General features: G+C 35.8%; 1 protein-coding gene across 1 annotated transcript in view; it reads right to left on the bottom strand.

Annotated features, from left to right (window-relative positions):
- UCHL3 (ubiquitin C-terminal hydrolase L3) overlaps nucleotides 1-21,144 on the bottom strand; it is a 43,408-nt gene extending 22,264 nt beyond the window's left edge. The window contains exons 1-5 of the mRNA XM_059042056.2: nucleotides 21,021-21,144; nucleotides 9,876-10,004; nucleotides 6,897-7,053; nucleotides 6,464-6,549; nucleotides 4,584-4,631 (exon numbers count right to left, since the gene is read on the bottom strand). Of these exons, the coding sequence (XP_058898039.1) occupies nucleotides 4,584-4,631; nucleotides 6,464-6,549; nucleotides 6,897-7,053; nucleotides 9,876-10,004; nucleotides 21,021-21,062 (462 nt within the window). The 5' untranslated portion in view covers nucleotides 21,063-21,144. The remainder of the gene's footprint in view (nucleotides 1-4,583; nucleotides 4,632-6,463; nucleotides 6,550-6,896; nucleotides 7,054-9,875; nucleotides 10,005-21,020) is intronic.
- Between the last annotated feature and the right edge of the window lie 1,152 nt (nucleotides 21,145-22,296).

The raw sequence follows: 22,296 nt of genomic DNA, 5'->3' as shown, positions 1-22,296 counted from the left end.
AAGGTAATTCTACCTATAGGAAATGATCTTAAAGAAAGAACCTAGAATGAATATATGAATAAACAAAGATATTCAATGAAGTTGTATGTTTAACTTGAAAAACTGGAAACAATCTAAATATCAAAAGTTAAGGTAACTGGAAAGTAAATTATGGTTCATTCACATGAGAGTACAGTGCCATAAGGAATTATTTATAAAGAGGTTTTGATGAAGAAAATACTCATGATAAAATATTAAGAAAAAAATCCCACAAAAATGTTTGATATTGACTGTTCTAAAATTAGCTAAAAAAAGATTTGAAGTTAAAAAAAAATACCATAAATACTAAAAGCATTTTTTGCTACATTTTCCATACCGGCATGTTTGTTTAATACCTACATAGAACAATTGTGTCAGTTTCTATTATTTTTCATTATTACTATAAATTTGTATGGAGGTTCCTGAGCAATATAATAAATTTATTCTTTTTGTAAAAAGTTAAATAAACAATAAATCATCAGGAGATCTCTACTCATATCTGGGCTGGCTCCTAAATTAATATGGGCAAATCACAAACTTTAGAAATGGCTTTTTAGATAAGTATTGATGAAGTAAAACTAGAGTCTGAAGGCAAATAAAATATTCTTTTGGATTTTTCTTTTCTTGCCTTTACATTTGACTTGCATACTGTTTCCATTATTGTATCACTGTATTTATTTGTTCACAATTAAAAAAAACTTTTAATTTCCTCATATCCCATTGTTCTTCTATCTTTCCAAACTTGAGTGAAACATGAAAACAGCAACTTTCAGTGTAGGTTAATGAAGCATAAGTGAGGTGGGGCTACTGTCCAAATTTCTGGATTAGCCAGAGTCGGCCAGACAATCATGGTGGGATTCAGAACATACAAGTAAACAACTACTCTATGGCCGCATTGACAGCCAATCTTCTAAAGAGGCTACTGTGTTTTGGTGGCTCATCTTACTGATTTCTCATTTAATCTACAAGTCTCTGCATGCAATAAGGCTCCTGCCTACTCCATTCCCATGAAAGCGTTCTGACAGAGAGTATCACTGATGTCAGTTGTTATTATACTGTTATTACTGGCTCCTCTTCTTCTACCCACTCCTTTAACACCTGTGTGCCCCAGGGATTCATTGTGGTTCACCACTATTCTCCCTCTGTAGAATTCTCAAGGTTCTAACTACTCTCCGACCAAATACAAAACTCCAGATATCTCCCTAGAGCTTTAGACTCCATATCCAACTTCTACACAGATGACCCATTACTCACCTTAAACTCAATATGCTGAACACTAAACATACCATCTTTGGTGGCTCCCCATTGTTTATAAAATTCAAGCCACCCCTTGATCTGGCTTCACCCTATTGCTTCAGCTCATCCTCTGCCATTCATATTCATTTTTCTGAAAGCCTGGTAAAACAAAATCACCACTTAGTATTTACTGAGGGCCCATTAAATACCAGGCACTATTTTAAGCACTTCATATGATTAACTCATTAATCTTCACAGCAATCCCATAAGGTAGATGCTATTCTTTTCATTTTATGCTAAGGAAAGTATCTTGCCTAAGCTACTAAATAGTAGAGTCAGTATACAAACCTACATCCTGTGCTCCTTACTTTTATACTATGCGCTTTTTCATAAATGCCTATATACTGTCTAATGCCAAGCACTGTCCTGGGGATTCAAGGTAAATATGACGAAAAGGACCCATGTCCTCATGGGACTCCTATTCTATGAAATAAATGGAATAAACAAACAAAAAAATATTGTAGATTAAAAAAATGCCAGGAAGAAAATAAAAAGGATTTTATGACAGAAAATTCACTGAGGTGGCCCTACTTAATGGTAATGAAAGAAAACCTCTCTGAAAAATGACTTCTAAGGTGAAACCTAAAGGATGAGAAGGTACCAACTACGTAAAGTGAAAGGGTGTACATGGATAAGAACTGGGCCCTTACAAAGCACAAAGATGGTACTATGGACTGAACGATGTTCTCCAAATATTCATATACCGAAGCCCTAATCCCCAATGTGACTGTGTTTGGAGACAGAGCTTTTAAGAAGTAATTAAGATTAAATGAGGTCATAAGGATGAGGCCCTAATCCAATAGGGCTGGTGTCCTTATAAGAAGAGGAAGAGACACTAGAGACTTCTCTCTCTCTGCAAGTGCACAAAGAAGAAAAGCCATGTGAGGACACAGTGAAAAGACACCCGTCTACAAGTCAGGAAGAGAGGCCTCACCAGAAACCAACCCTGATGGCACCCTGATATTGACTTCTAGCCTCCAGAACTGTGAGAAAATAAATTTCTATTGTTTAAGTCATCCAGTTTGTGGTATTTTGCTATGGCAGCAAAACCAAACAAATACAAATGGGAAAGACTGAGGTGCGTCGTAGGAACTGACAAAAAATAGTGTGCTGCAATACAGAGAGCAATGGAGATAATAATATGTCAAAGACTCTTAAGTTCACAGATGGTAGATGAACCAGAAATAAAGTGATCACAACACCTGTCCCTGGTGCAGGAGTTTTAAGGTGGTTGATACTCAATTTGGAAATGTATGGTGTGGGTTTTTGTTCTCTCAGTGACTGGGAGTCACTAACATACAGTGGCTAGAATATAATAATCTATATTCCACCCTGGAATGCACAAAACAGCCCACACAACAAAGAGCTGAACTCGTCCCAAAATGTTAATAGTGCTCTATTGAGGAACAGTGTCTAATAGTATGTTTGGTTTACTCAGGGGACTACAGAACACCAAGATTTAGCCTTTGTTGGTAGTTCTTACACCACTAAGGTTAGTTTTGAGCTAATTCTGGTGAATTAATAATTATGTGTCGTGCCTATGCACAAGGAATGGTGTTGGATACTCTGGGGCATACCCACAGGAATTGAACACCAATCCTAGGTCGAAGAGCCACAGTAAGGGAGATATGATACCACATTTCAGCAAATCTAAGGCACCAGTGGTTTTAAGATGCATCATTTTATGTACCACTAAAGAAGGTAATACCATCAAGTAAATTACAAAATCAACTGTAAGACACACCCTAATTTCAGAGCTGTTACAATGTTAAAAAATATATACATCTTAAATAAATGAAAAAGAATATGAAAACAAATAGCTAAAATGCAAATAGTAGGAATAATATAAAGTAAAAGAAGTCTACAAAGGGAAGGAGTTTAGGTCTAGAGAAAGAGATGTGAACATCATCTAAAAGGAGGTATTAAAAGCTGCAATTAGGATAAAGGCCAAAAAGGAGGCAAGAGGAGGTACCATAAAGACCATTTTTTTTTAAGTAAACAGGTATTAAAGCATTTAACTGCTTTACTACAATTAACGGTTTTCATATTTTACAATAATTTCATGCTGATCTTCACCATCACTGCTAATTTTAACACTACAAATATGTAAACAAAAAAAGCAAAGCATAGTGAAGATTAAGAACATGCTCAAGATCGTAAAAAGCAATACAAAAAACAAAGCATCCCATTCATTTCCAATATGGTGTTGAAACCACTTAGACATGCCACTTGTGTGTGTGTGCGTCTGTGTATGTAAACTTAGTCAAAAAGCAATGGTACACACATCTGAAAGCAGAACCTGAGAGCAACCAAGAAGGTATATGATACAATTAGAGGGAGAATTAATGTTTAAATTCCTAAGTGGTTTTATTATAAACATTCACAGTTACCAGTCAGAGCTATGAAAAACTGCAGTTATATCATAGTATCAAATTGTTTTCCCCTTAAAAAAATTTTTTTGAAGATAGTGGGAATATTTAAGTTCAATACTTTTAAATCAGTATTTTTTTCAAGTATTTTTAAAGCATAAAGGCAATGTCATCTTTGTACATGAAAAAGTATGATTCCAAGTCACGCATGGGATAAGAAAGAAGAAAATCTATAATTCTCTGGTATTAACACTTAAATGTGTTATAAATACACCAAACGATTTTAATTAAATTCTATTCATTTTGACTGAAATACCTTCTGACAAACTTCCCCCAGGAGTGGGAGGGTGAGGTTTTGAGGGAAGAAAAAGGAGAAATGGAAGGAGGGAATCCCTCATGAAAAAGAGAATGAAAAAAGAGACAAGAGAAGGAGAGGAGAGGTGACCTATCTGAAGAAGATGGTGAAGATCATCACATTGCCCCAGAACAGATTTCCTGAGTAAAGAGAATGTTACAGCTTTTTGCTAGAAGCTGAGCATGATAGAGGCTCTTGAAAACCATACTGGCTATCTACCTTTACTACAGGGCAGGTATTTTTCTCAAAACACTTGCAAGTCAAAGGAACCTGATGGGGAACACGCAGACCACCCGTTAGCCAAAGCAAACAGCACACAGTCTGCAATCTGTTTAAATGATTAGACAAACTGAGATGGCTGTTATCAAAGTGCATATTAACAGTTTGTCAAAACATGTTCTTGGGCTACTTTATGACTACTTTTACATAAGTAAATTCCCTCAAAGGAAAAACAGTCCCAATAATTTTCTAAAACTACATGTCATACAATAGAACTGTGGTTAAATTTACAAGTGGCAGGAAAAGTTTTGAAAAATGTGAAATACCTCAGTCTGACCTTCATGGGCACTGGTCTCATGAGTAACTCGAATGGCCTGTAATAAGAATATAAAGTATTAACAGGAAAAAATGACTATATCCAACTTTTAAAATGAAAACAAAAACGCTAAATTTTAACATCTAAAGCCTTGTTAAGAAACAAATTGGAGGAGATTTTTGGAACAGTTTAACACTAAATATTTAAGAAGGATTTCTGAGTAAGCAAATGAATTGCTGTGCTTTCCAACCCACAAATCTCTGAAACCTTAGGAAACTGAGTATCTGCTTATTTGTTATTGCCAGGAGTAAGTGGGAGTCATTTACCTTATTTAAATGCTGGAACTAACATTTAACACTTTATTCAACTGAGACTAGAATAAAGTAAGCATCTCACAGATAGAGACTGAAGAAGCTTAGCTCATCTGTTTCTCCAGGTTACATGCTATTCTGCAGCTCTGGCTGTATTTACGCTTAATCATGCAGCTTCAGTCAGCACTTTAGAAATGTGGAGCAAAAGGCATGCATTTATCAGAAGCTAGAAATTTTAGGTTCCTGAACTTAAAAAAAAAAATGCTCTTATAATACCCACTATTAACAAAGATGAAAAGAAACAGTCAAAGTAAATTACGGGTGAAAGTACCTTTATGAATGGCAATTTCGCAATAAGTATCAAAACTTTAAAAACATGCAAACTATTTGGTCCAGCGATTTCTCTTCTAGGAGTTTATATATTTACATATAACTGTACATAATTATATATAACTAGTGATATTTGCAAAGACTTAGCTACAATTATATACCTTGTAGTATTTTTTCAAATGGTGAAAAAAAGGGAAAAATATTAAATTTCTGACAATAATTTATTGGTTAAATAAAATACTACACTATGGAAAGCTAGGCAGCCATTAAATGATGATGTCAAATATATACTTAATGGTATGTAATGTTTGTGATAAGTTACGTGAAAAAAGCAAGTTATAAAACAATATTACAGTGTGATCAAATTCTTGTTTTAAAAAATTGCATATATAATTATATACTCTGTTAAAAATATAAATGGTGGCTACCTCTCATTGGTGGGATTACTGGTGACTTTTATGTTGTTCATTTCATTTTTATGTAAAATAAAGACGTTTTATGAGATCAGCCGGTTTTTTTAAAGGAAAAACAACTTAAAATCATCAAAGTGTATTAGAATGCTAAAACAACATAATCAAGTCAATGGATTTATTGGGCACAAACTCTGCCTAACACATTGTTCTAGCCAAATAATTTGTACACTATACTGTTTCTAATTTCAAAGAACTTACAATCTACTTAATAATGTCATTAAAAGGTAAAAAGCCTTCAAAAGAAAAATAGATTTCAAATAGAATAAAATGTAAATACCAATCTAAATTCTATGAAATGGTACAATCATTTAAAACGTCTTAGACTATGTGGCCTGTGTCCTCACACATGCAAAAATATTACACTGATAAAATAGCTAGAGAATATTCTAACATCTACCTTTAAACCTTTGTTTTTTCCATTGGTCTTCAGCCTTGTTCCAAATTCCCAGTGAAAGACACACAGGGTATTACCAAGTATATATTTATTATAGGGAGGGAATGGTAAGGAACAGTCATTCGTAAGATATTTTATAAACTGTTAAATCAAATTGCCTTTTTTCTATCATTCAGCTCTGGACGTAGAAAAGAAGTGGCAATTTATCAACATTTATGGATATTTCAGATAATGTTACAAAAGTACAAAGGGCCTGTTTTAATGGATACAACAAAAATCCATAATTGCATAATATACAGTTTCAAGACAAACCCCCCAAAAGAATCTACAATCCCAGAGAATTTTGCCCACACATGAGATCAAGACAGAAAAAGGTACCGACGTCATAGTTCTCCAGGTATCTGGCTCGTTCTTCAGGGCTCATTGATGCAGACTCCTCCAGGAATTTTTTCAAGGTTGATCCAGATTCTGAGAATATTAAAGATGAAAAAATTGAAAAGGCTTGCTATCTCAAAGAGACTGAGATATGAAAATACTAGAAGCATGCTAACTATTTCTCAAGTAAAACCTTTTCACTGTTAAGTTAGGAATTAAGAATATTGGGATAAATGATAGGGCTTAAGTTATTTGTTTGTTAAACCTGGGGAGGATTAATATTTCCCCTAATAGTATATACATTCCCATTATAAAAGAAAGAAGGGAGGAAAAGCTTTATTTGATACTTCGAAAGAAAGAACTAGAACACCACCTACTGCTCAATAAGTTAACTTATAACTTAAGGATGGGGAAGATAGCAGTAATGAAAAATTATTTACCAAAGTGCATCTTGTCTTTATTGTTGGCAATAGCATGGATTAGTCCAATTGTTCCACAGGCATTGCTGATGGTTTGCTTCATGAAATATACTGATGATGTAACATCTTGTCCCTGAGATTTTATTTTTTCCTCTTCTTCTGTTCTGAATATTTCATACTATCAAAAAAAAAAACAATAGTCTACATGTGAAAATAATACATTAAAAAGGACTTAAATGTAAATCTGGAAAAACTCTAAATATACATCAATGGGGATTTGGTTAACATGGCATATCTGAATGCAATACTATAAAACATTTTAAAAAGAATAAAATAGATTTACATATTCTGACCTAGAAATCTGTCCATGATTATAGAGTGGCTATAGGCCAGTGTATATTAATATGATTCTCATTTATGTTTTAAAAATATTTACTTTATATATGGATTGAAAAGTGTTAAAGGATATAGAAAAACTTAACACATAAGAGATGAGAGATCTGGGATAAGAGATTACTAGAGGATTTTTACTTTCTATTTTTCACATGTCTATACTGTTACATCATATTATATTAACAAAATTCCCACTATATTTATAAGCATATGATATTCATAACATTCACCATTATCTATAACAACTGACTGTAAAAACAATATGGTACAATAATGTCAAAAGTGTGGGCTCTACATCTGACTGCCTTAACCCACAACCTGGCTCTGCCATTATTAGCTGTGCAACTCCAACAAGTTACTTAATGTCTCTGTGCCCCATTTTTTGAATTGTAAAAAGTGTTAAAAATAATGAGATTAAAAAATGGGTGGGGAGAGAAATTAACACAACATTGTACATCAACTATACCTGAATAAAATAAATTTTTTAAAAAATGAGTGAGGATGGGGACTTCCCTGGTGGTCCAGTGGGTAAGATTTCGTGTTCCCAATGCAGGGGGCCCAGGTTTGATCCCTGGTCAGGGAACTAGATCCTGCATGCCACAACTAAGAGCCGATGCGGCCAAAATAAATAAATTATTTAATTAACTAAATTTTTTTTAAAAGTGAGGAGAAGGAAGAGAGTAGGAAGATGATTTTATTGTTTTGTTTATTGTTTTCCTATAGTTTTCAGATTCCAATAGAGTAGGTAGCCCTACTACAGGCCAAACCTGGCCCACTTCCTGGTTTCATAAGTAAAGTTTTATTTTTGTGTTGTCTATGGCTGTTTTCATACTAAAAGGCAAAGTTGAATAGTTATAATAGAGACTATCAGGCCTGCAAAGTTGAAAATATTTACTAGCTGACCCTTCACAGAAGAAGTCTGCTGACCCCTGCGATAAAAGAAACAAATGATGTCTATTTAAAACCCATAATTAAGGAACTGCTTTTAACAGCAAATGTACCTGTGCCTGAAAAAATAATTTTTATGAATGTGCTCCTAAATCAAATTTTTATTTTTTTAATTTTTTACTATTTTTAATTAAAGTATAGTTGATTTACAATGTTGTGTTAGTTTCTGCTGTACAGCAAAGTGAACCAGGTATACATATACATATATCCAAAATCAAATTTGTAAATATTTTCAGAATAAATTCTGAACCATTAATTCATTCATATAAGTTCAACTGATAAAAACTGAAAAGTTCAATATAGTAAGGTCTTGGGCTGAAATGTTTTGTACAGTCCTAGAGCTTAGTTTGTTATTGTTGTTGCTTAATATCAATGTTCCTTGGTGACAAAGCAAAAGAGTTTGAAGTTATGAAAAAGTTATCATAAAGTTATCAAAAAGTTTGATAACTTCTCAAGATTTAAGGTTTAGAAAAAAAATCCTAAAATGATTCAGAGCAAGTATAGGAAAAAGGAAAGTGACTATGTGTTTTCACTGTGGTCTGCCATAATTAAAGACAACAAAAATATCAGAGAGAAATAAATTAATAGCATAAAGCACATTTAAAACACTGTAACTGACTTTATTTAAAAGATAATGAGGTATCCATAACAATTCTTTTGCTATTAGTATGCTGAAGCCATTCACAACTACATAATCAGTTTCTAAATTAGAACTTAGAAGATTGAAACACTTTATATCTCCTAAACCATCCACTAGATATCCTTTGAGTGATTTTTATTATGTCACTTATGAGCTGAAATAGGGACTGACCAAACTGTAAAAGATATCCAAAAGTGGCAGATGCCACTATATTTTCTACTTATATAAGTAAGTATAAATACTAATTCCTCACATCTTCCCATTTACTTCATTTTTTACAATGCTGAGCTCATCCTATTATTTCTAAGTTTAAAAATAAAAATCAGAAAGATATAGACTCAAAACTGTTTTAAAATGGCTCCATAATACATATAACTATAAAATATCATTCTAGAAGGCCTGAAATATGGCGATTTGAATTTAGATACAGAGAGCTAAGAATAGCTATTTATAATCCCCAACATATCCTAAATCTGCCAATTAAATTGTATTTAAGCTTAACGATTCGCACCCAAATCAAGTTTACTCTGAAAATAATGTAACCCATGTCATTAGTTACATCTACCTCCTTAAAACAAAGATTTCTTTATGTATATATTGAAAACATTTACATATTTTATATATTAAAATTTTGAATATTCTTTATTCATATATTTTCTAAGACAGATTTAAGATTATCCTAGTACTTAACAATTCTGAAGTATACACATCAAATTGTGATTAAATGTCACATCAAAACAGTTGAGGCAAACTAACCATACTTTATATTAAAAAAAAAGAAAACTACCAGAGTTTAAAAGACTCAGGGCTTCTCTGTCAATCTACAAATCAAAATCTAAATACATCTCTTTAGTAAAACTAGATTTTTAGGATGCCCCCACTGTCTAGATTTCCTCATTTTATGCAAGAAGGGAGTCATCTGTTCTTAATTCATAGGTTTAATTCAACAGCATAAGTTTAATTCAGCATTGAAAGAGAACTCTGCATTTACTGGAAACTATATCTTACTTAGCAATTACCTTTTCTGTAATAGGGAAGAGAAGCAACACTGCACACACTGGTCTTGGTACCATGCTAAGGAGTTCAGGATCCATTCCATATACATCAACAAACTGCCAGTTAGGATGTAGACCTAATTGTTTGAGAAACTGGTAAAAAAGGGGAAATAAACCAGTTTAGTGTTAACAGGGAAATAATGTGTATGTACTGTATATCTGATACATAAAAGGGAATGGAAAGTACAAATATTACTGATGTTGTATGAAGTAAAGCAGGTTTTCCATGAATAAGGTAGGAAGAGATAGCAATTTATTTATATCAGTTAACAAACATTTAAAATTTACAACATATTAAGCAAAACTCCTTTTTTCAAAATCCATTACTTTGGGATTGAACATAATAAATCAGGACTTCACCGAACATATACAAGTGGCTTGGTTGATACCTTAAACTCATTCCCAACATTGGATTTTTAAGAAAATGCATCTAAGTTCTAGTACATAAAGAATTATTTTGGAAGTAAATCAGCATAGTTTATCCTAATTATCAAAAATGATGACTGACGTTTAAAGATAGACGACAGGTTGATATCACAAGTTTTATCAATGAGCAAAGAGTGTGTAAGGCCAAAAAAGTCCAAGCAACTTGTGTGAACATCAGGAAATGCTTGATATAAAAAGTAACCTGGGACTTCCCTGGTGGTCCAGAGGGTAAGACTCCGCACTCCCAATGCAGGGGCCTGGTTCAATCCCTGATCAGGGAACTAGATCCCGCAAGCATGCTGCAACTAAGAGTCCACATGCCGCAGCTAAGTCCAGGTGCAGCCAAGATAAATAAATAAATATATAATAAATAAATATTTTTTAAAAATAATTATATAAAAAATAAAGTAACCTGCTGGCTTCCTGACTTTCAGTACACAATGAAACCTACTCAGCTTCACTGTCTCTCCTACATCTAGCAAAAAAAAAACTAACAAAAGAGCAGTGGTTTTTTTCAAACTCAAGAATTCATAGGGAAATAAAATATCAGATCCTAATCTACTGCAGAGAGAAAAGGAAAAAAGAACATAATAATAAGAATGATGTCAATTTCACAATAAACTCAATAAATGCCTGTATTGAAGGAAATTGATGGTTTTAAAAAGTTCACCATCACAAAATAAATTTTACATGATAGAAATAAAGGAGCAGAGGAAACAAAAAACACACTAAAAATGCATCATTATACCTTACTTCGAGAATACATCCTAGTATCTACTGGTCTAACATTATCTGAGATTTAAAAGTAAAAAGGTGCCTTGGGTATTTCTCCCTGAAGAACAATCACACATACTTAGATCATCAAATGAGATCTTGCAAAACCAATGGAAGCCACGCCCTATTACATAAACAGTGTTATTCATCTCACAGTCAGGTTCTACAAGACAAGACCTTCCTGATTAAAGGACCACTCTCCACATCCCTCCAATTCTCTGCCTGTAGAAAAAACGCTACTTACTGACAGTATGGTTGGTCAAAAATAAGGTCTTAGATACATTTAATAAGAAATACTCTGAATTAAAAAACTTCTCTTGGCAGAATGTGTTCAACATCCACAGGTTCATCAAGTCACATGCTCTGCAACAGTCTGGGGCCACAGAAATCAATGGACTTCTCTAGTTAATACCTATTCTTCACCTGATTCCTATGAATGATTCCAGACTTTAATAAAGATCAATGAAGTATTCCAAACTACTTCCCTCTCCCTTCTCCACTTTCTCTGAAATTCTTAGTCTATGCCCTCCTCAATATTCAACTCTATCTAGAAACTAAAAAAGGACTAAAATTGACTGCAAAGCCAAAGGAAGGAACTGTGTCTTATTCACCTTTTTAAACCCACTGCCTAGCACTGTACTGGCCAAACCAGACACTCAAGTTCTATTTGCTGAACTTGCAAGAAATTTGTTCAATTTGTTAAAGATTGTATCTCTATCTTAATAGATAATCTAGCCATCTGTATGTCTACACATGTCTGTTAAGCTATGTTTATAATGAATATTTTATATATACTTTTTATTTGTGCCAAGTTAAAGAGGTAGGAAAGATACATTTGGCTTCTAATCTAAAACCAGGCATTTATCAGCTCCAAATACTCCAAATACCACCTGCACAGGACTGACACCTCTAAAAGGCATACTGTCAAGGAAAAGTATCATAAACTCTGATAAAAGAATTTAAATTTATTTGCTAATATTATGTACCCCCAATAGCCATACTGCTATAAAGTTATAAAACAAGAGGTACATGTAACAGAATAATTTTTACATCTGTGCTGCAAACTGAAAGTAACAGTTAAACATTTTAGTGAAAAAACAGTCTGGAGAAAATTGGCAAATTACCTTGAAGTTGCAAACTTGTTCCAAGTCAGCCAAAGCTAAAGAGTTTAAAAATTAGGGGCTTCCCTGGTGGCGCAGTGGTTGAGAGTCCGCCTGCCGATGCAGGGGACACGGGTTCGTGCCCCGGTCTGGGAGGATCCCACATGCCGCGGAGCGGCTGGGCCCGTGAGCCATGGCCGCTGAGCCTGCGCGACCCGAGCCTGTGCCCCGCAACGGGAGAGGCCACAACTGTGAGAGGCCCGCGTACCACAAAAAAAAAAAAAAAAAATTACCAAGCTCCAAAGGCAGCAGTTGTAGCGAGAGTGATTAGTATCAAACTGAGGACACATCAATGATTAAATAGAAGATTAAATTAAATATATAAAAATGATTAAAATTTAACTGGAATCATACTTTCCCTCAACTTTTTACTCATATAGCCTATCAAATAAGATTGATAAAAAGACGTTCAATTTAACTAATATCTATTAAGTACATGGATGCAACCTCTGACTCCAGATTGTTATGGGTCAGACTCACACAGGAAGTCATCATATGCATAGAAAGAATAAAAGAGGCTGTGCCTAGTAACTACCTCTGGGCTTCGGAGAAAAGGTGAGGAAGAAAGTCTCCAACTTTTACCTCTCACTTTTTTTTAAAATAACGAAGGTATCCTACTTTTATAATTAAAGGGAAAAAAAGAACCTACGTGAATTTGTGATGATCATAATCAAATAGAGAAAGATTAAAAAGAAATTCTCTAAAATATTAAATATTAATAGTAGTTAGCTTGGATGGTGTGGAACTCAACTTTTTATCTTCCAGTGTTTTTAAAAAGTGTTATTTTTACAATAGATGTAGTTTCAAAGATACAAATCTACAGAACTGATATGCATGTATTTTCTTTAAATTTACAAAACCGGGATAAAACATAATGCCAGTTTTAAAACTATTCCCCAAAAATCTCTCCAGATTACTCACAAAGTATTCTATATAGTACAGGCACTTGCAAAGCCATCTCTACACAATTAGAAGCATCCTGTTTGCATCAAATATAATAAAGGGATTTATAACTTTTAGTATCTGTCTTCAGGCTTTTGTAAACATTGGGTAATAAAATAACAAAAAATTCTGACTGACTAGCTCACTAAATTTTTATAATGCCACTAACATTTGGCCTATCAAGAGAAACAATTAGTAAGTTAGAATATGTGCCCAAAAAAGATCCTTGGTTAACTTATCCTTTTCATTCTATGGTCCAAAGAGAAAATTTCCACCAGATACAGAATATTTTAATTTATTTGTAAAAATTTAAAATAGTATCTTCTATCAGAAACTATGCTAGGAACTTTAATGCACTTCGCCTTTACTCCAAAGGAGGTTTTATTATTACATCCTTTCACCAATGAGAAAACGGAGCCTGGGAGGTTCTGTGACTTTTCAAGGTCATGCTGCCAGAACCCACATGCAAAGCTCTGGATGTTCTGGTGCTTATTTACTTGTCTTTCACTGCTTAAAGTATCTTTTTGTACTTTGTTCTCTAATTTTAGCCACAATGAACTCTTCAAGTTCTCAAAGGGTGGATAACCATCTCTTACCTTGCTTTTGCACACAAACTGGACTTCTCTCTATCTGAAAAACTGTTAGCCTCTCCCCCTCATTTTTAGTGAATTCCTCCTCATTCTTTAGGTGATAGTCAAATAACAAAAACTCTGATTACATAAATTTTAAAAAACAGGAAAATTAAATCTACCTTCCTTTCAAATTTGTTCTTAAGTCACTTGCTCCGCTCTTCAATGGCCAGCTCAGGACAGCAATAGATGCTGCCTTGTTACTAATTTACTAATGGTTTGGGTTATGACAGAAATTATACTTATCTAGTAATTGCTCGGTATCACTGCTAGTAAAAGTATACTAGTAGTAACTGCTAGATGCAGAACTAGGAAAATAACTAATAGTTAAATGAGAAAACAATGGTTTTTAAAGTCTGGAAACCAGCCAAATGAATTTCAATAGCTATTTAGTAAACAAACAAAAATGAAATTCCTTAAGTACAGAATGGTGAAATACTAAAAACATTTTATGTAGGGACCAAGAAAGAAAGGAGTTTACTTTACTGCAGGCTCAGTATGGACTACACAATTGTCAACGTAAGTGATGCAATGCTGATCTGCTTTAAAAGTTGTATTACTCAGGATAATTTAGTAACACACTATTTTAACACAGATTATTCAGAGTGGAATATGATATCAGTTCTGGCAGGCCTATTTTATGAAGGATGACAACAAACGGAATCAGACTCAAAGAAAGGTCACCAGGAATGATAAGGTTTTGGAAGACCTCACAGCTGGAGAATCTGGGCATGTTCGAAGGAAACTTAAATTAGTATAATCCGTTTCTCCCACTATTTCTAGTAATATCATGAAGAAGCAATTAGATTTACTCTGTATGGTTTCAATGGGAGGATGACAGACAACAGGAGGAAGTTACAGGAAAGCAGATTTTGTTTCAATATAAAGAAATATAATTCTTCTAATTATACATTATTTTCATGATAGTAAAAAACTAAATCACTTTATGAGATAGAATACTGCTCACTTAAATGTTCAAGCAAAAGATTCATGACCACATTAAAGATAATTTTAAGAAAGATTTTCTGGAGCATGAAAGGAGCTATATAAAATTTATTCATTCTTCCATTCAATAACTATTTGTTGAGAGCCCCCTATGGGCCAGGCACCATTCTTAGTACTTCAGACTTGTCCTTGTTCTCACAGAACTTACATTCTAGTGGTATGATACACGCAATAAACAAGATAATTTCACAAAGTGGTTAAGTATTATGAAAGAAAGAAAACAAGACATGATGTCAGTGTAGATTCAGGGCCGGTGGTGGGAAAAGGAAGGAACATTACCTGCATAATCAGGAAAGACTCATTGAGGAGAGGACTTTAAGTTAAGACACAAATGACAAGAACCAACCATGAAACAACCCAGATCAGAATGATTCAAGCACAGGATGAGCTAGTACAAAGACTGAAGCAGGAACAGGACTGAAAGACTGCAGCCCAGCAAAAGTGGGAGGCAGGTAGTACCTCCCCATCAGGCCATAGTAAGCAGCTTGAAGTGCATTCTAAGCACAAGCAATGGAAGGCTGTTTTGTGTTTTGAGTGTTTTAAGCAGGGAAACACAGACGTGATTTGCATTTTTATAAAATCTCCTTGGGTGTATACTGAGAATATATTTTAGGGAGGTAAAGGGAGAAGCAGAAAAACTAGTTAGGAAGCTTACTGCAGCTGTCCAAACAAAGGATGATCATAGCTTGGGACATGGTGGTAGAAATGAACAGAATGGGCCGATTTGGGATAGATTCTGAAAGAAGAGTCTACCACAGTTGCAAATCATTGGATCTGAGAGGTTAGGGAAAGAAAAATATTAAAAACAGCTAACTTCACAGAGTGCATGCTTTGTTCTATACATTGTTATACATAATTTACATGTAGCAATTTATTTAATCCTTACAACAATTTTACAGGATTAGGAGGGGTTATGAGAAACTAAGAAACTGAGGTACAAAGAGGCTAGGTAACTGCCTATGGTCTCAAAGCAGAGATTCGAACCCAAGAAATTAAATCAGTACAAGAATGGCCTCTCCAAACTAGCATAGTTGTGAAGAATTAATGACATTGACTTGGGCACTGTATAAATGGTGGTACCCTTAAAAGACTGGGGAAGTGGATTTGCAGGAGAAATGAGAGGATGTAAAGCCTGACTTCTTTTTCAGCCATGTTAAATTTGAGATATCTATAAGACATCCAAATGGAGATATATTGTAAAAGCGGTAGCTGAATATAGTAGTTTCCAATTCTGTAGAGAAGTAAGGACTTGGAGAAACATAGGATCAAACAGGTGAAAACTGACAGTACTAATGCTATACAACAGAAAATATAAAAAGATTAGCAGTGTATGGGCTTCCCTGGTGGCGCAGCGGTTGAGAGTCTGCCTGCCAGTGCAGGGAACACGGGTTCGTGCCCCGGTCCGGGAAGATCCCACATGCCGCGGAGCGGCTGGGCCCGTGAGCCATGGCCGCTGAGCCTGCGCGTCCGGAGCCTGTGCTCCGCAAGGGGGGAGGCCACAACACTGAGAGGTCCACGTACCGCAAAAAAAAAAAAAAAAAAAAAAAAAAAAAAGGATTAGGAGTGTAGGACAAAGTTCTGAGGAACTCCTTAGTAACTGGAAGGGAAATGATCCATAAAAGACAAATCTAAGAAGCAGTCCGAGAAATAGGAGGAAAACCAGAATTATCACAGCAGCCAAGAAAAGATAATGTTTCAAGAGGGATGGAGTGGTCTACTCTTCCAAATGTTGCTAAGAGATCAAGAAAATGGTGACAGAAAAGTGAACGCTGGATCTGGCAAAGTCGTAATTAGTAAACTTGAGAAAAGTAGTTACTGTGAAATGGTGAGGATAGAAGCAAACTAGATGGGAGTGAATACAGGAAAAAACGCTGATAAGAAAGTAGCAAGAGCGTCTATGGTCAATTCTTTGTGAAAATTTACAAAGAAGGGAAACAGAGGAGGTAGTAGAGGAGGGCAGGGTAACAAGGGTGTTTTTCCCAAGATGGGAAACACTAACTAACGAATGTTTGCATGTTCATGGCAATAATTTAGCAGATGACTGCTAAATCTTTTTCCAACACTAAGCAACTAAATACAATAATTATGTTAAAGTAAATTTCTTTTCCTTCAGCCAGAAAATATTTTGCCTATTCAATAAAATCCACAATTAGGAATATTTCTAGGGAATTTTCACATCAGAAATGGGTGGTTCTAAAACACAATATTTAAAATTATATAATGTGGCTGTACAATACTCAAATCACAAAACATAATCAAGATGAAAATCTAGTGTGGTCATAAAAAGAAATTCTATGATTGCCCACAACACAAAATGTTCTTTTTAAAAAAAGTTATAATTCCTGATGCTTAATTACCTGTAACTTTCCATCAGCTACAAGCTGCTATTACCCCCTTAAATGCATATGTAAATAAAGTGGAGCTTCAATTTTTAAAATAATTTTTTCTATCATTTAACTGATTTTATTCTAGGTAAGTCTCACCTATCACAAGACAAAATATCCTGAGAAGGCAATGACAGCATATGAACCAACAAAAGAAATCACTACTTACCACATCTACTGAGGCATATGGTTACTAGTTAACGTCTAACAGTTACTAACAATCTTCATATAGTAGACATGAGTTAATCATTCTTATACAAAATAGGCGTTGTGAGAGCATTAAACAGTGTTTGCTCATACTGAGTATAATGACACATGCAACCAAGAAATGCTAACAGAGTGAAATCACGATAAGTAAAAGGCCTATGATTCCATTCAATTGAGGAAAGAAGAAAAGGTGGGGATGGATATTGTTGGGATTAATCTGTGGCTTACTTTATAAATTTTCCAAATTCTGAGTGAGTTAATTAAATTTCCATTCATTTCCAATTCTCAGTTCTGTCACTAACATAAAGAGAATAAAGAAACAACTACAAAAATTTTGGTTAAAACTGATTGCTTCTTAGATACTTGTCCATTCTCCCACTAAATGTACATTACTTCTTTACAAAATAAATTTAAAGGGGTGGGATAGGGAGGGTGGGAGGGAGGGAGATGCAAGAGGGAAGAGATATGGGGATATATGTATATGTATAGCTGACTCATTTTGTTATAAAGCAGAAACTAACACACAAAAATTTTTTTTAATTAAAAAAAACAAATTTAAAACAAACTTAACCACACCAAAGCATGCCAGAAATAGTGTACAATCATATACTAATAATATCTTTTCTCTGTTTATGTCACCACAGAATGGCCTCCTGTCACCATCCAACCTAGTATGTTTTCCCTGATGGTCTTCATCACTGTACCATTAATTTTCTCCACCGCACTTATAATAATTGCAACTATTTGTTTGCTTACTTGTTTATTGTCTTCCCAGTGGACTGAAAAGCAGAAAACCATAAATGTTTTAATCACTAAATATAACCAGCTCCTGCTCAGATACCTGGTATTCCAAAAGGTGCCCCCCAAATATTATTTAATTGATGTGAATAAGTGAATGTGTTTTATAGGCTACCAAGATTACTTAGGAACAAAGGTCTCCAATTAGAACGTAGGTTTAGAATATAGGTTTCCAATTATATAAGCTTACATTTATTAAAAATAATAATGGTATCATCTAAAAACAATTGTATTTTTTAGTCTGTTGATACAGTTAATTACACTGATTGACTTTAGAATAGTGAACCAGGTTTGCAATAACAGAATAAATGGCTCCTCGTCAGGATACACTATCCTTTTTATATACTGCTGCATTCTATTTGCAAATATTTTGTAGAGGATTTTTACATCCATGTTCAAGAGGGAGAGTCTGCAGTTTTTCTTATCATGGCTTGTCTGGTAATGCCAGCCATAAAATGAGTTGAGAAGCGCCCCCCTCTTCTATGTTTATGTAGGATTAGTATTATTTCTTCCTTAAATGATCATTTCAAGAGATACAGGAAAGTCATTTACGAAAATTCAACAGTGATCCATGATAACAACTCTCAGCAAACTCGGAAAAGAAGGGAACTTCCTTAACCTGATAAAAAAGCATCTACCAAAACCCTACAACTAACATATCTAATGATGAAAAATCAAATGTTTTCCCTCTAAGTTCCAGAACAAGACAAAGATGTCCTCTCTCTCTCCATCCTACTCAATTTTGTATTAAAGGTCCTAACTAGTTCAACAAGAAAAATAAATAAAAGGCATACAGATTGAAAAGGGAAAAATAAAACAGTCTAACCACAGAGAATATGACTGTCTGTATAGAAAATCCCAAAGCATCTACAAAAAAAAGACACTAGAGTAAGTGAATTTAGCACAACAGCAGTACAAAGTTAACACGTAAAAATAAATTATACTTCTATACATAGCAATGGACAACTAGAAAATGAAATTTTAAAACACCATCATTTACAATAGCACCAAAAACCATTAAATACTTAGGTATAAAGAAACAAAAAAATGTGCAAGATCGACATGCTAAAACGACAGGCCACTGCTGAAAGAAATCAAAGACCCAGGTAAATGATGAGAGGTACCATCTTCATGGATTGCAAGACTCAATATTGTTACGATATTTTTCCCCAAAATATATCTATAGGCCTAGTCATCAAAATCATACCAAAATTTTTTGCGTAAGTTGACAAGCTGATTCTAAAATTTATATCGAAAGGCAAAGAAACTAAAATAGCCTAAACAATTTTGAAAAGGAATGAAGTTTGAGAATTCATACTATTTAATTTCAAGACCACAGTAATAAAACCACAGTAATCAAAACAAACACATAGATCAATAGAATAGAACAGAGTCCAGATATAGGTAAATTGATTTTTAACTGAAGTTATAAAAAAATCTGGAATTAGGTCTGAGAGAAATATGCCTCTTTCCTAGGGCACTAAATCAGAAGTTGTAAACACTGACTTCTTCAGAAGGAAAATTTTTTTCTTTACAAAGCCGTCAAAATGTTTTAGGCAAAAAATGAACAACAAATGTCAGAGGGTAAAACAAAAGAAAATTAATATTGATAGGAAATGCCACCTTAATAATAACATGAAAGATATATGCTGTGTTCCAAGCTTTGTTCATTACTAAATTACTAGATTACTAAAGAGACAAGAATTGAGGCAGTAATAATCATTTCAATAGCATGTAATATGAATAAAAAAATAGTTTGCTGACAACATTAAAATAAAGCACTTCTATCTGCTTTCTTTATATAAGGAATTTTCTACAAGCTTTCAAAACCGAAAACCAATGAAGTACAGGAGAATCATTATTCCTTAGTGATGAGAAGGAAGATTATTGGGGGGGGGGACGGGGGAGAAGAATGATAAACTAAGAGGGCAATAAAAAGTAAACTTGCTGTTGAGAATGAAAAACAGGAGAAGGCAAAATACACCTGAGCAAATAAAAAGTTTATACCTGGTAGCACTTATTGTCCTTTTGATCGAGTGGCTGCGAGATGTCCCCTCTTCCCCATCCCGAACCTCCAACACCCAAACGAACTTAAAGGGTTACTGTAGCTGGCAAAGGATGACGTGGGAATTGAGCTTTCCTATGGTATAAAAGCAACTAAATTCCATTTTTAAGAAACTGGAAGAGAAAGGGGGCGTGGCGGAGAAGAGAAGTGACTTGACCGGGCGAGAGAAGATGACTGGAAGATGATTTCATGGTGCAAGTGGCGGATGAGATTACAAGGACTGGGTGGGAGACTTTACAAAGCTTCGAGTCAGGTACTGCAGGCAAATTAGTCACCTAGAAGGTATAGGGGTGGGACAATAATGGATTCGGCACTAGCAGGAGGCAAAACGAAGAGAGAAGAGGAACAGAAATACAGGGTGAATGTCCCTCAAAACCTGACCCAAAAAACCCAGGAAACGCTGTTGACGGGGAATGGGACAAGACACAGCTGGGAGCATCTCCAGGACCCAGGTGCAAGGGAAGCGACCGCAAACAGAGCACGCCCGTCTGAAGCTGAACAAGAGGGAACCTCACGGAGTTAAATCCCAGACTCCTGGGGAGTGCAGGGGTGTAGGCGGCCAGAGTCCCAAGCGACAAGACACCTCACTCACCTGGTTGGTGACCTGAAAACGAAACAGAGAACACCATTTAGCGACAAACTGCCCGGGACTAGAGGCGGCAGCCCGCTGCCCTCCGCCCCTGCCCGCGGCCTCAGGCCAAGACCCGAGCCACGCTCACCTCAGGATTGGCCTCCAACGGCAGCCAGCGTTGACTCTCCATGGCCACTCCACCCGGCCCCTCTTCAGCTCTGACAGCCGCCGCAGCTTCCGCCCCCTTGCTCCTGACCTGGACCCGTCCAACCCTGCGCCCCGCGGGAGGGGTGCCGAGAGACGAAGAAAAGTCTAACAACATGCTAGCTCCTTTATCGCTCCCTACAGAACCACAAGTCAAGGTTCAAACTTTAAATTAAGATACAATCGGAAAGGAAAAGAATAGGAGCCAGCTTCCTATTGCAGAAGGGAAAAGAATCTCAGCTCTCTCCCCTCGCGCTTGGACTCTTCCGAGCCGACTGGACTGCTCCCGTGCCACGCATGCGCCAAGCTCGGGTCTGGAACCGCGTGTTCTCCGGCGCCCTCCCGTTCCTGTAGCGTCAGCCGGAGACGCTAGGGGGCGTGCCGCTGAGTCCTGTTCGTCGAGGGAGGGACCTGGGCGCTGCCAGTCAGGAGGCCCCGCACCCAGAGGACGCCAGTCGTGCTCAGAAGCTCCTTTGCCAGGGTACAGAAGTGATGTTGGCCTTGTCTGCTATTACAGAGTGGGGAACATTTCTATATACCTACACAGTTCCGTTTGAGAAAAAATGTCAAGTACCTATTATGAATCGGACGCTGTAACTAAGTGTTGGGTACACAAAGCTAAGCTTACAGTAGGATAGAAGCGGTGGACAAAAGAACGAAGAATCACAATGAAGTGTGATACATGTGTGATAGTGGTAGCATGAGGTTGGTGAAACGACACAAAAGGGCAGCTAACGGGGAGAGGGAGTGTCCAGGCTTCCTGGAGGAGTTGGACAGCTGGAGTGAGCCCTTAAAAAAGTCGATGGTAGCCAGTCAGAGAGGAGGGTGCTCGGAAGAAGGAAAAGTACCTGCAAGACTGAAGGGCAGTGGTTAGAGATAGTTTTGGAGAGATAGGCAGGGACTAACCGGTCAAGACATATGGGCTTCATCCTGAAAACAGCGGGGAACCGCTGAAGGATTTTAAGGAGGATTTTCATCTCTCTTTTCCATCAGGCTGTGAATTCCATAAGGCCTGCAGCAATGTCATTTTTGAATTCCTCACATCGTTTTCCCCAAAGGCTAACCCAGTGCCTGATTACATAGTAGATGCTCAATAAATATTTGAGGAGTGAATGGAATAATCAGATATGCATAAACCCCATTTTCAATAATGTGGAAAATTTGTCAGAGTGAAATGATGAGAGACTTAATTAAGGCAGTAGCGGTGACGGAGGAGCAGG

The sequence above is a fragment of the Kogia breviceps genome, chromosome 16, assembly GCF_026419965.1.
Source record: "Kogia breviceps isolate mKogBre1 chromosome 16, mKogBre1 haplotype 1, whole genome shotgun sequence".
Lineage (NCBI taxonomy): Eukaryota > Metazoa > Chordata > Mammalia > Artiodactyla > Physeteridae > Kogia > Kogia breviceps.
The sequence above is the reverse complement of the archived record's forward strand: the minus strand, read 5'-3'. Positions and strand labels throughout refer to the sequence as shown.